We start from the raw sequence: 14,567 nt of genomic DNA, 5'->3' as shown, positions 1-14,567 counted from the left end.
GTTAAATCCAACCCCTGGGTTTAACTTTGTATATAGATTCCTAATGAGTAATGATTAATGCCGCCCTTGGTATAGGTTAAATCCATTCCCTGGATATATAGGATATACATTTTTAATGGGTAATTTAGCCATGGGTATAGGTCAAATTATCGGGTATTGTTATTAAATTGCACTCCGTTGCTTTTCCTACTTATAGGCAGTGTTGTCGGCGATCACGCTGTCCAGTGCTTCGGTTGGAAGTTGGTAGAATAACTTCTTGTTGCGATCAAGCAACTTCTGTAGGTTTCCCTCCGCACCTTCAAATGGAATCTCTGCGTGTAACCTGCACAACAAAGAAACGTAAAACATTCTTTGGGTGTAAGTAAATCGATAAGGCTGCTAGGTCTCTTTAAACTTCTCGCAAATTTGGACCAAATTTTATGATAAAGTTAATAGTCTACTTGTCTGTGTCAGTCTCTTAAACTTTATAGGCACGTCGACTAGTTTTAATTAAAAAACCGAAACGTTCCCCCAAATTTCTCCAGCGGTTTCCCGAATTTTGGACTTGCAACTTTTTGGTATTTAAATGAAACACTTGCGGTCTCTTAAAACTACTTAGTGGTCACCCAAACAAAACCTTAAAAAAAAACTGTGCAGAACCCATTTCAGTTTCACATTTGTTGGACCAAAAACATCTTAAGACTAATTATTTCATGACTTCATTTCTAGATATTTCAATGCAGACGCTGGTCTATGCGAACCAAAAAAATATTTAAGGGTATGCGTTAAAGAACCCCTGGTCCAATAGTCCATATTGCGTTATGTCACCCTTTAAATTAAAATTCTGTCAAAAGAACCACTTTAAGTGGTTTAATATGAAAGTAGTTGGTATAGTCAGACATCAATCCATTACATAATATATAGCATTTTAACGTAATTCAAAAAAATATGCTGTTAGTGCCAGGCATTGTATTAATCGTAAAATTGTTCTTCAGCAAATCTTTTTATTAAGTTAACCTACATTTCGATAACCTACAGAGGAAATCTTCATCAGGGCAATAATGGAAGAACAATTTTACAATTGAAGTAATAAAAAAGATCAGACAAATATTAAAAACTCACAAGCGACAATAGTATATATTAAAAAATCATACATTAAAACGAAAAACAAGGAAATAATCCCTTAAGTCCAAAAAATAACAAAAAAGTTAAAATAAAACACCACGGAAAAACATTAAGGACTCACGAGCGACAGTAGTGGTAGGCGGCCACCAGACCCCACCAGGAGTGGTGCACGGCCAGAGTGGCTAACTGGTTGTGAGGCATCCCCGCACTGGGCCGGGCCAGCAGGGCCAAGTGGTAAAAGCGGATCGGACGCGACCGGGAACCTCCAAACTCCATTTGGTAGCGACCTGAAACATGAAACATGCTGATCCAACACATATGCATTTCAGTTGATAAAAGAATTGTCGTCGCAGCTTACAATCAAGTTAACATTTTCTTCGCAAGATTTTTTGCATTATCAAATTAAAAATAAAAATAATAAGATGTAGCAAGAATATTAAAGACCATACAGAAGTACATTTGATGTTGAAAACTAACAAAGAGAAATTCGAAACGTTCCAAATGACCCTACTTCTGCATGGGCTTTGTTATTCTTACTACGTCTTACTAAAACCTCCAACCATTATGCTCCAAAAATAAAATGATTAGACTTACTCAAGTCGCCCAGACACACAAGCAGGCGGTAGCTTGTACTTTTCATCCATTCCTCCATTTCTTTCTCGTCATCGTCCTGTACAAGGTTGGCAAATTAAAACAAAACCTACTGGAAAAACATTGGATCTCACATGAATGATGTTGCAACTTCAACTTAAATCAGCAATTGATTCACACAGTCAAATAACTTGAAAAGGGCCTTACTGTTTAAATCAGACATTTTTTACTTTATTCTAAAATGTTCAAACAATTCAGAATTTGCAACTTTTAAAATATCAACGGCTAGAAAATTTGAGTAAGTCTTATATTACAGTTGTTAAAAAGTTTCACTTAATCAGATGTAAAAATTTCAAGGTTATTTTTAACCGATGCTGAAATAATTTGAAATAGTGTATTTTGCTGGATTATCAGTGAAATCAGAAGCATTACACCATAAATGGATTCACTTGAATATTAAGTTTGTCTGTTGTTTTTATCTAAGCATAAATAGCATTCCTAAATCCTTTCTTAGTGTCTGGTACAATAATTTGAAATATATCATATATTTTGCAAAGTGGTAAAATAATTTAAAGCTATTTAAAAACAATTTACTCAACGATTCTGCGGTTCTGCCAAAATTTAACCACTAAATTGTTTTTACCTGCCCAGATGCTGACATCCCATAGTTGTTTCTCGATCCCTGGTGTGATCGCTTGTGCAGCGGTCTTGTTGCAAGCGCAAAGTCGATTTCAACAAGCCCAGAGCGAACTTTTGACTGTAGCCGCAGCAGCATGTAGTGGTAGAAGCCGGTGGCCGAGTAGAGGAACTGGCGAAAGTGGGGCTCTAGGTGGCGCTGTTGCAATGCTCCTGGTGCATTTGACTGGAACTTTAAAAATTCGATAATTTATTTACAATCATACTATTTCTACAGCGTGATTTGATCAAATATTATAATAGGTTTTCAGTTATTGCATATTGTCCGAAGGATAGTGAATAAAGCTAGCGTCATTAAACTATGTCTGGTCAGATATGGCCCGTCTGTTTAATTCTTAACCTTGCAGCATTTTTGCAAAATGATAAAAATACTGATATTAATATTTCATTACATAAAATGTTTGTAGAATACAAAATTGGGATAAATCTCAATGATATTTTAAACTAAACAACAATTTTGTAAAGCCAAGAATAAAGTTTAAAAATCTTTATTTTTTTTTACTTTTCTTTGTTTTTAATAATTACGTGATATCAGTATATGACTTGCATCCACTGAAAAGTTATCCGCCTCGTTTACGAAAAGTTTACAGACATGTGGTCAAAGGTTATTAACTGAAAGTAACATAATTCTACGCACATAACGCAAATGTTGGTCTAGCCACATGTGTGACATGCAATTTGGTTGATTTTACCTTATTAAAATTTTAGACATCACATAGAATGGCCGTGTTTAAAAACAACAAAATATAGGCCATTTCATATAACAGTAGATTACCTTTACATATCCAGCAAGACACTAAACAACAATTTATTTACTAAATATATACATAATGTGTTTGTACAGCAGCTAAAAAAATTAATTTGTTTTACCTTTCTTCCTGCTTTAACTGCATGAATCACATCATAGTAGACTTTCTTCCACAGGAGTTCTTCAGCTTTTCTGCCATACTCGAGAGGATATGTGAAAAGTAGCCTTTCACACGCCTCTCGTAACTTGTGCCTATAAAAATGGGACAAATGGTATATATCAGGTAGTTAATGACACAAAACTTTACGACTATATTGATACAATATTTTGCTAGTTAGAAGATGAAGATTAATTAGCTTTACAATTAGTGCCACATCCAAAAAGGTAGAGTGAATTAACAATGACATCACGGATCACCTTGATAAAGACTTTTGGATACGCACGTCGCACAATCTGTGATATTAACTGATGATGATATAAGTGCGCTTCGAAACGTCTTTATTAAGGTGATGTTGATTTACTCAACCTTTTTGGTTGTAAAATTTATTTAAATCTGATTTGCTTATAAAAATGTTTTATAATTAAGGTATTGGGACACAAATTCAAAAACGATAGCTAACAAAGTACTATTATATAGTGGAACCATAATTTACTTTGATAAATCACAATCTTAAGCAAACAAAATTTTAAAGACCAATAAGTTGTTAGTTTGTAATAAAAAATTGCACCTAATAATGTTAAAAACTCACATACCCGAAACATTTTTTAGCCTTTACAAACTAACAACTTTATTGGTCTTCAAAATTTTGTTTGCTTATCTCTAGTTTCGGAAGCAAAGAAAAACATTTAATTCACGTAACAAGACAGTAATTAAAATTAGCTATTTGAAACAAAAAACATAGTGATGTACCTTAACTTGACCTGATTAGGTTGAAAGAGACTTATCAAACTTCTTCTGTGCTGATGCCCTGCATCTAACTTTTTCACACACTCCAAAACACCCCTGAAAACAAGAAACTTTGAATTACTACCACACTTACTTTTTTAACTTAAATTGGGAGTAGTTAACGTAGTGTATTTGCAGTAATAAATGATTTAAAATAGAATTCACACAATTTTCTAATGGTAAGGTTTGCCAAAATCCTGCTATTATTGAAGGTAACATTTTAGTGGAAATTATATTATTGATAAAAGGTCACACAGAATAATGTTAATGGAACAATTTCGTGTTTGCTTTCTAAAAAACACTTAAAGTAAGGGACTAAATTTGTATTTTAAACCTATTGCAGGCAAAAGAGTTCTTATTTCAAATAGATTCACATTGTGTCCACTAAATCATGGGTGGGCAACATTTTTTTTAAAGGTCTCTGCTAGCTGTTAAATTTTAACTGTCTTCATGCATCTTATAACAACCGCAGTGACAGTTAACTAGGGATAAAATTAGGGTATTTTGCAAATTACACTTAAATGAGGGATCAAGAATAAAAATTGCTTTAAGATAGAACTGAAATAGGCAAAAAATAGGAGCAAAAGGATGCCCACTCCTGCACTAAATCTTGCTTTAGAAATGCCAGAATATTTATTTGCACAAAAGAAATTTCAACCTTAGGTTAGGGGGTAAATTTACACTTAGTTGTATTTCAACCTTAGGTTAGGGGGTAAATTTACACTTAGTTGTATTTCAACCTTAGGTTAGGGGGTAAATTTACACTTAGTTGTACATGCCTAGTGCAGATTTACCGGTATAGACGCTTTGCAGAAATGCTTTTTCCCTCTGCAGAAACAGTGTGCTTGGCAGAGTAATCTGAGTTGGCCGAGCGAGACATTCTTCTCAAGTAGTTTTCCGTTAACTAAATCCTGTGTCGCTATTTGCTGAAACTCACATGGTGCAGTTGAAAGTGTAACTCCCTGAAAAAAATAACAATCATTTTAGAAATTTAACTACACAAATTAAGTACAATGGAGGGAGTAACAGATAAAAATACCAATTTGCTACACACTTGAACATATTTAATCCACGATTTCTAATTAATATACTGTTTTTTATGTATACGCAACCCACTGTACATCACATGCACCCCTGATTTTTTTTCAACAGATCTAACCTGCACCTAAAAATGCAAACATGCACCCCCAACAAAAAGCGGGGTGCAGTTTTTACTTTTGTTGTATATGGGGCAGCCCCATTTTTTCAGTGCTTTTCTGCCTAAGATCTTTGGCATGAAATGTTTGCCCATACCTGTCTGCATTCTATTGCCTTCCCGCAAGGGATCTTTGCCGTGGAATGCTTGCCAGTGACGTCATTTGGCGTGAAATATCGCTAGCCTAGTAAATTTACCAAGAAAAAATTGTCTTTTTTGCATCTATATCCTCCTATTTTGGCGTAGGAATTCCGCCGCAAAAAGTTTTGGCGTGAATCTATGGCGGCCATAAATTATGGAATGCAGTCATGTGCCCATAAACTATTTTGGACATTGTGCAGAAGATATATTTATGCAGCTTAAATATATATAACGTCAATTCTAAAAATAAAGTATTATACTGAAAACCATTAGCGCGACAGAAGTTTTGGGGTTTTGTGACTTTTCACAGCCAAGCACTAAATATTCCCCGGCTATGATCACAGGTGAAACTAATTTAACTTTCCAATCTGGTTTAAAACCAAGCCACTGACGTCATTTGGCGTTAATTTAAAACAATAAAAGCTGTTTTGGTCATATGTGGCATAGGATTTGAATGACCAAAAAATTTTGGTGTAAATCTTTGGCGGCAACAGATTATTATGGAATGCAGTAAGGCCAGCATTGGTGAGAATTTGTCGAGATCTGCCATATTTTTCAGGATGTGAACCACAAACCATTACCAAATAAATTGTATTTAGTGATCAGTATAGTTATTGTAAATACATAAGAAAAGTTTTGAGAACTCATAATTGATCAAACCTACTAGTGTACGAATTACCGAAGCCTAGTCAGCAAAAAGTACTTACCCAAATCACATTTAAGCAACAGATGCCAGTTGAATTTCACCTTTTACACTTTCAATACATTGCATTCATACTTTTACTTGCATATTTTGCGTTTAGAATTGTTAAGTTTGGTTTGTATATAATCTATTTAAGAAAAACGATTTTTGTAAGTCACATGGATGGATGGTAGTCACACAATACATTCTAATAATAAAACGAAACAATATATAGTTTTAAAATTAAATCAAAATGCTTCAATATAAATTCTACGACCGAGATTTCCGACTGTTTATGTTATAAAATAATATTTTTGGCACAATTAATAATAAACCATATCCTTGGAACAAAACATGTTATTTTTTCACAAGTCTTTCGTTAGATGGATTGACGTGCTGTTTTAACCATGACCAGAAAATGTATTACCAATTAACTAATATCCGTTAATTTTCATAAAATTGTGTTTGCAAAAAGCGTTAAAATTATCACAAAAATGATTTACTTATTAAACTTGACAGACAAATCCACAAACTTTATCATAGCAATTTAAATTCACCAAATAAAAGTTTTACAACCCAAAATGTATGGAATTAAAGTCTATATTATTAATAATAAAATAGTTTATTTTTCATCTCATTTTGGCGGTTTAAATACATTAAAAGAATTGTTTTAAATAATCTTTACTGAAAAAAACACACATGTCAAAATTTGTGTGTTATTGTACCTCGATGGAATCCCGCCAATTTGCTAAGCAATAATTCTGGTAAAGAAGTTCATAAATTACCAAGTTAATGCAGGCTACATGAAAATGAAAGTCGGAGCAGTTTTATTGCGCAATAAAAGTAGAGTAAAGCTGCAAAGATATCTTAAAAATGTTTAAGTTTTACCCTTTTTAGGTAAGGCAACTCGGCTCGTTCGTTGCCATGGGCCCAAACTGTTTTTTTTGCTGTTTTAACCTACGTAAATTTAACCCTACGTAAATCCATTTTATTTTTCTTAGTCCAAAGGCGTTGTGCGCTTCATCGCACCCTCGAAAGGGGTTATTAAACAATATAAAGGCGTTTTTTCGCTTTGCGCGAATCAATAACATTATTTATAATATACATTAGGTATTGAAAGTAACAACTCTCCAGCCTAAGACTTTAACAAATAAACAAACAGTCTTTAGTTTTCTTTTTTTCACGACTTTTACGCCTAAATTACTGTGTGACGTCATGCTTTGACATAACTTTGTGACGTTACGCTATGACGTAACTTTGTGATCATTAACACGCTGTAGCCTACCTAAAAAGTAAAAGTAAAGGGTGTAGCTATGCTATTACTTTTTGTACATTGTAACAAAACTGCTTGATTACTTAGCCTTTTTAAACCTATCAGACAAATAAAATATTTTTTTTATTGCTACAGTTTTCAAATAAATTGAGATTCTGTCAGCTAAAGAGCACAGTACTGGTAAACCGAAATGCAGTTTAGCGACAATTTAAGACATTAAAACAAACGTTTGGCCGCCATATTATAAGCTGTGATTCACACAAGTGTTCTTAAATAAATGCAGGCAAACACCATCTTACACGCGTTCACAATGTTCAAGTAAGCGAATACACAATAACAGTTCATGGGGCATAGGTCAGATTTCGCGACTGAAAACCAAACAGTTCAAAATCTGGGCCATACGCTGAGCGAAAACTTTCAAGAAGCGGGGCAGGCTGCAGTGAATAGTAGTAGTGGACGTAGTTGTCGGATGTGGGACGGTACCAGTTCTGCTGCTGCGGAAAGTGTACGTCTTCAGGGCCGCCGACGTGTTTTAGTATTTTCTGCAGGTAAAATATATAAACCTACAGTTAAATCACGTTTGGTAAGGTTAAACCTTTGGTGTCATATATAATTTATTCAATCACAATACATAAATTGCTATAATGGATTGAGAGATTTATATAAAATACGCTGTAACTTTGTCTAATCCAGGCTTTTCCTTTATATGTTTACCGATTTATTTATTTACTTTTTGTCTGCGAAAGCTTATGTCGGTAATAATTTATTTTTCTTATTTTTATATCCTTACAAATTAAATTCAGATTAGTAAAGTTTAAATACTGTGAAATAAGCTATTGCTGCCAGTCATAATATATAAGAGTGTTACTCTTCCAGCAGTATATATAATAGATCGACGTTTCGACGTGCTACACAGAACGTCTTCATCAGGATACTGAAGTATCTTTACCACAAGCGAGGTTTTCTTGAGTCGTGGAATATCCATTCACGCGCCAGCACGATGAACGTAAAAACTGACGTTCTAATGCCGATAAGCTATCGCGCGCTCTTACACATGAGCGTTGGTGCAAGTTTTTAATCGCACAAATTGTTATTGTCGATTTATAGGAATCTGTTTTGCACGATACGTCAGTATCCTGACGAAGACGTTCTGTATAGCACGTCGAAACGTCGATCTATACTGCTGGAAGAGCAACACTCTGTTATATTTAAATACTGTGTTTAAAAATACATTTTTGTTCCACCCGTGTTATCTGGTTTATAATTTTAAAATATATATTTTTTGGGAGGTCAAGAAAATATCCCACTTAATATAAAAGACAAATTGGCTTCCTAGTGCAAAAGCAATTTTCGGCCTATTATCCAGCAAGTTATTATCGTGCCCTTTGCTACTGCAGAGTTGAATCAATTACATTGATTCAGTTCAATTACAATAATTATCCTACTCCCTTGTTTAAATTAGATTACAATTATATTAAAAACTGCAATTCATTACTTCAATTACAATTTTTTTAAACTTCGATTTTTTCAATATCAATGTATTGAACCAAAGGTTTACCAAATTACATTTACAATTAGAATTACACAGAACAAAAATGACTTAATTACAGTACAAATACATTAAAAACAGTAATTAATTAAATCAATTACGAATTACAATTGATCCAACTCTGCTTAGTAGTAAACAATCTTAAACACTAGTTGTCTACCTCAGAATTCTCGATAATAGTTTGGTAAGTGCCAATGAAGTCGTACTTGAGCGCACAAGGTTGGCATAACAAGTGCATCGGCATAAAGTGCTCGTCCATCTCCTCAGCATGCGAAACCCCTTCTGTGACGTAACGCAGGAAGTCGGCGAATGTGACGTCATCACCTGGTACTTTGCCAGGATAAGTGGTCTGTGTTTTAAACCAGAAATATTCTTTTTAGTAACTAAATTCTCAAAACTATAAATATCTCTCGGCACCCTTAGGTATTGTAAATGTCACCACTGATACTACCACTTGGTATCGGTTATCGTGTCCGATCCGATATTATCGGTCATTCCTAATAAAACAATAAGTAAACCCTAGTCACGTTATTACGTAGGTATGTCATAAGAAGACTATTGACTATACCGTCACTATAGCATGAGAAAGAACCAAATTTGCTCTGGATACAGCAGTTACATTTTGAGAGAACTTAGAAAGAATTTAAGAAACCATTTCAATCCTTCAAAAAACTTTTATAAAACACTTAAGGTTTTTAAAAGTGATTAATTGCACGGTTTATACTTCACAAATGTATTTCACCGCTATAGGGTAAAGGTTTAGTGGCATTATTCTTCCCATTGGCCAAAAAGTAGGCAGGGAATAATAGATTATTTTGTAATATAAATGACAGTATTTGTTTTGCCCCATATATATAAATATGGAATAATTTATATCCAATATGAAGAAAACTAAATTAGGTGTTGGAAATAGTGTAAGCCAGAGTGTTTGAAAAAACTAATAGCGGGATAGCACCTGCAGTGAACGGTGAAGACCCCGTGTAAGTATCAAATGTTAAATGAACAGGGTTTTAAGAACTGCTCTCACCTAAAACATACATAAACAGTGTGTATTTTGTGATTAAGCCCTTCTGGTGTCGCATACTGGCCAACGATAACGACACCCATACATAGGCTAGTACACAAGATGTCTTCGGAGAAGCCTAAAGTAAACAGTACTGAGGGAAGGGCAATCTTGTGTACTATATAAGTCAGTCAAGCCATTATTAGAGTAAGTCAACTTCAAATCAAGTCATTGACATAAAAATAAAACGTTAAACTAATAAAATGGGTAAATTCGTCCGATTATAACTCAACTAAAAGCAACAAAAATGCTATATAAGGCGTGAAAATTGTTCTACGTAAAAATTTGAGACAAATAATCCAATTTTAATCAAAAATATTTAACAAAAACACTTAATTAACCCAAGGTATTTGACAAAATGACTTCAATCCAAGTCAAGTCACTCGTTGAAACGACTTAAGTCTACTCAAGCCGTTTCAGTAAAAGGATTTAAGTCAAGTAATTTAAAAACAGTGACTTAAGTGCACTTAAACAAAGTCATTGGTTTAAGTTATCACAACACTGTAGGGTCATAAGGACTGTTAATTCTCACCTGTTTATGTTTGTGGTACATTTCCGAAACCTGTTTTCCCACCACGCTGTAGAAGGACTTAATCTCTCCGAACTTGTTCCGGTAACCTGACAGTGCTCTTTCCATCGGATGACGAACGAAAGTAAACTTGAAGTAGTTGCTCAGCCGAAACTGGATCTCCTCTTCACTATACTCGCTCAGATGCTTGAAACCGCGCGCGTGGTCGAGGTGGACTGCATCAGCCAGCGCATGTTGGCCGTGCAGTCGTAGGTAGGTTTTCTTCCAGTTTGAACAAGCGACCTGTAAAAGCAATGGTTAAAGCAGTGGTTAAAATAATGGTTCTCAAGCGGGTGCCGAGGCACCTTGGTGTGCCATTTCTAATGCTCAAGGGTCCCGAGAGGTACTTGAGAATTTTTTAGAATCTGATTTTTGCTCAACTCTTACAACTTTTTGTGTAAGATTAGAGTGGAATAAATTCAATTATAACTTCCTACGTGGTGTAGAATTGCGTGTTGCTCCAGTCCCGTTTACTGCGACATTCTAGTGAATTACCGACGAAAATTTTTTTATTGGGGTGCCGTAATCTATTTATTATTTCTTAGGGGTGCCTCAAACCATAAAATGTTGAGAACCACTAGGTTAAAGTAAGCCGAAACTGTTCGGGACGGCGATCTGGTAAAATAATTTTATGTAAAAAGATCTTTAGGTAAAATAAATTATGCGTATGTTTTACAGACTGATCGAAAACATATTGAAGCTTCATTTGATGTTAGTCAAACGATATTATGGCAGCAAAAAAAGTCGAGTAGATTTAGTTAAACATTAACTGAATAGGTTAGAAGTTCGTATTGAAACGTCCCAATCAAGATGCTGTGTGGATCTACTCGACCTTTTTGGCTTTGCAATTCATTATCAGTAAAAATGTATTTTTTGACCTGACCATGTTCTTAAACAAAATATCCACCTGTATACCAAGAGCTTAGACGGTTTGGAAAATGCAAAAAATGCTCCGGTAAAAGTTTTTTTTTTCTGAGTACCTACATTATACCGGTAACATAGCTTCATTTTTACCAGGCCATCCCGCCATTACATCGAATGTAAAGATACTTTAAGCCTCAAGGTTTCTCAAGGCTACTTGTTTAGACGTTCAGGTATGACCTAATTTAGTGACGTCATGCGTAAAATTCCATACGTCCCTTTAGGAAACTTATTCTACTTTCATCATTTCTAGTTTTCATGATCGAAAAATAACAGCTTACTTTTGTAATCGTTACAGTAACTTGATTAAAAAGTAAAAAAAACAAGCGTCTTGGCAATGTTAATCTCATTAAATAGGCATTACGACGAAATTAACTGACTTTTGTATAATATAGGTCTTGAGACGCGCAAAACCAGCTAATTGTTTGATTTGTTACAAGTTCTTGCTATGATTTTATTCATTTTATATCTATGCTACTAATTCTAAAACAGGTTGAACGATTATGGTAGGCCTCTATACCTTTACCTGTGAGCGATAATTGCTAACTATTTTCGGAAACAATATAGGTCGTAATGCGTGACAATTATTTATGGAGTTCAGTAACGTTTAAAACGGAGGTGGGCAGCCTACGACCCGCGGGTCGTATCCCGTTCACCAACATCGTCCTATTAGCCGGTGTTATAACGTCAATATTTTTTTCTGCGAACTTTATCTTAAGTTTTACTTTATCTTAGTTTTTGCATATAAGACAATTTGCTTTACGTTTATGTTATTTTTTATTTGAGTTAGGCATAATGCTTATAACGGACGAGTAGCAGTTTTAATAGTTTAACGTTTTATTTTTATGACAAGTATAATGGACTTGAAGTTGACTGGTTCTAATTTTGACTTGATTGGGACTTGACTTGGTATTTATATGACAAGACTTGCCTTGGACTTAAGCTAAGAATGACTTGACTGGGACTTAAGTCATTTCAAACTGACATGTTTACAACCCTGCTACTGCTATGCTATCAGCTATAAACACACCTTTGGAACGTAGCAGTAGATGAACTTGAATTGGTCGCTGACGAGCAAATGCTTGTAAACGATTTCCTTGTGTTTCTGCGTGAGATCTTGAAAGGAGCTCGTGTGTTCGGGACTTTCCTGACATCGTTGTGCGACCGACTGGGCCAAGGTTTTATCCAACGGTTTGTCTGCTTCCTGTTAAATTGTTATAAGGATTAACCCACATGTAGCACTGAATGTGTGAATAATAGAAATCACCTTGACCCTTTGCAAGATAAATGTCGATCTTAATTCCTGATCAGTAACAGCAGAATGCTCTAGCAAAGCTATAGCAATTTAAGCCAGACACTATTAAAAGAGCTTTTAAGATAAATAGTGTCTGACCTGAATTGCCTGAAAAGTAACCTTAGGAAAAAAAGGAAATCTTTGTGTGTAGTGATCAAATATATAACTAAACGCTTAGGGGGCAAAAACTTTGCGTAACAGTTTGAAATGTGATCCTATATTTAGTCTTTGTGGTTTATAAAAAACGTTCTAAAATATAAAAAAAAAGTCCAAAAATGCAAAAATCGTTTTTGTTTTGTCTCAATGAAATTGTTTCCCGTTTTTCGCGAATAGTGTCGTAACTCTAGCTTCTTTAGTTCTCAAGATATGAATTTCTTAAAAGTGTAGTAGAAGCACTTGTTTCTTAAAATGTTTCCCAAAAGTGTTGTATAACATCCACTAAAACAAAACGTTCACCAAAACAAATTGTGAGCACAATATTTTGCACATGAAAACAAATAAATGCCCAAATTTTACTTAAGTTTAGTCTTTTGTCCAATTGATTAGGGCTTATTCCAAGTAAAATCGTTTGTACAGAAGAATTAATTAGGGTCAAGTATTTAAAAATATTAGAAGTCAAGTCATTTCAAAATAATGATCCAAGTCAAGTGGTATACAAATAATGCGCACTTAAGTAAAGTACCTGACTTTATTCATTACAGCACTGGTTCCCCTAACACAGGCCAGGGAAAACAACGGATCCGGTCTGCCAAGCAATATAATCCGGCCCGCGGTTGATTTTCAGTAAAAAAATTTTAGGCAAAAAAGCCTTAACATTTTTTTAGGACATTGTATTTAATATATTACTCTTGTAAAGCATACTAACCTATTACTACTCTTAGCAGCTTGTCAAAACAAGGATATTCAAAATTATTTTAAAAGAAATCACAAGTTGTATTATGTGCACTTGAGATCCATGTTTTGAAACGCCCCGCCAAGACATTTCAGTTTATTAATTTCTGTTTCTCAAATTAATTGCCCATCCCTGCTTACCTCTTTGACTTTTGCATCCGTATGGCCATTCTGATGGATATTGTCTTCCAAACCTCGGAACGTAATATCGATACTTGGTTTTTGTTCCAGTTTGTCCGACGTAAATGCAACGAGGGACAGAAAGGCACAGATGCCGAAAAACGTCAACTGTTTTGTATATCTCCGCATCTGCACAATGCAACAAGTTCAGTAAGTTCATTATTAGGTCATTTCGGGATGCTAACGTTTACCAAATCGAACATAATCCTTTTGTAATACGTAATAAGAATATCAAAGCCCATACAGAAGCAGGAATCATTTTGAACGTTTCGAATAACTCTTTATTCATTTTCAACCCTTTATAATAAATTAAGTAAATGACTTGACTTGAGCGCCTAAGTCACTGTTTTTAAATGACTTAACTTAGGTTTTTCGGGCAAAGTAAACTAACTTGACTTGGACTTAGGTAATTTAAGCAAATGGCTTGACTTAAATTAAGGTGATTTGAAAGAATACTGAAGTAAAAGCCAATTAATTATTGTTAACATTTTCTTCACTTTTTTGTGTTTTCAATGCGAAATATTGGTCAGCATGATACGCGTTCACCTTAACATTTTATTTTTGATATTAAGTTTAACATTTATTTTTGATATCAATGCTGTGACTTTGATTTGATTGTTTTGCAATTACTTTGATTATGGGCTTGACTTTCTATATAGTAAAAATACCTTGTCTGCACTGGTTAAACCCACTAGAAAATTTAAATGCATTCGCAAAAAGCACAT

At 34.5% G+C, this 14,567-nt stretch overlaps 2 protein-coding genes across 2 annotated transcripts in view; both read right to left on the bottom strand.

The window, feature by feature from the left end:
• LOC146170344 (nonsense-mediated mRNA decay factor SMG5-like) overlaps positions 1-6,253 on the bottom strand; it is a 36,917-nt gene extending 30,664 nt beyond the window's left edge. Inside the window, exons 1-8 of the mRNA XM_083388770.1 lie at positions 6,129-6,253; positions 4,880-5,047; positions 4,050-4,142; positions 3,262-3,391; positions 2,339-2,563; positions 1,699-1,774; positions 1,226-1,391; positions 191-322 (exon numbers count right to left, since the gene is read on the bottom strand). Coding sequence (XP_083244896.1) covers positions 191-322; positions 1,226-1,391; positions 1,699-1,774; positions 2,339-2,563; positions 3,262-3,391; positions 4,050-4,142; positions 4,880-4,965 — 908 coding nt within the window. The 5' untranslated portion in view covers positions 4,966-5,047; positions 6,129-6,253. The remainder of the gene's footprint in view (positions 1-190; positions 323-1,225; positions 1,392-1,698; positions 1,775-2,338; positions 2,564-3,261; positions 3,392-4,049; positions 4,143-4,879; positions 5,048-6,128) is intronic.
• Positions 6,254-7,513: 1,260 nt separating this feature from the next.
• On the bottom strand, positions 7,514-14,567 carry LOC146170343 (carbohydrate sulfotransferase 14-like). The gene is made up of 6 exons (XM_083388345.1): positions 14,511-14,567; positions 13,804-13,971; positions 12,508-12,681; positions 10,521-10,799; positions 9,086-9,274; positions 7,514-7,918 (listed from the first exon to the last, which is right to left on the bottom strand). The coding sequence occupies exons 1-6, from the start codon at positions 14,565-14,567 to the stop codon at positions 7,718-7,720; spliced, it is 1,068 nt and encodes a 355-aa protein (XP_083244471.1). The 3' UTR covers positions 7,514-7,717.

Source organism: Ascidiella aspersa, chromosome 1 (genome assembly GCF_963924565.1).
Source record: "Ascidiella aspersa chromosome 1, kaAscAspe10.2, whole genome shotgun sequence".
NCBI lineage: Eukaryota > Metazoa > Chordata > Ascidiacea > Phlebobranchia > Ascidiidae > Ascidiella > Ascidiella aspersa.
Note: the sequence above shows the minus strand (reverse complement) of the source record. Positions and strands in the feature narration are given on the sequence as shown.

Coding starts and splice junctions, on each gene's coding strand:
- LOC146170343 (XM_083388345.1), bottom strand. CDS start 14,567: ATGTGCTTTTTGCGAATGCATTTAAATTTTCTAGTGGGTTTAACCAGT. Junction 13,972..14,510: donor GTTTAACCAGTGCAGACAAG/GTATTTTTACTA, acceptor TGCATTGTGCAG/ATGCGGAGATATACAAAACA. Junction 9,275..10,520: donor TGTACCACAAACATAAACAG/GTGAGAATTAAC, acceptor TTTAAAACACAG/ACCACTTATCCTGGCAAAGT.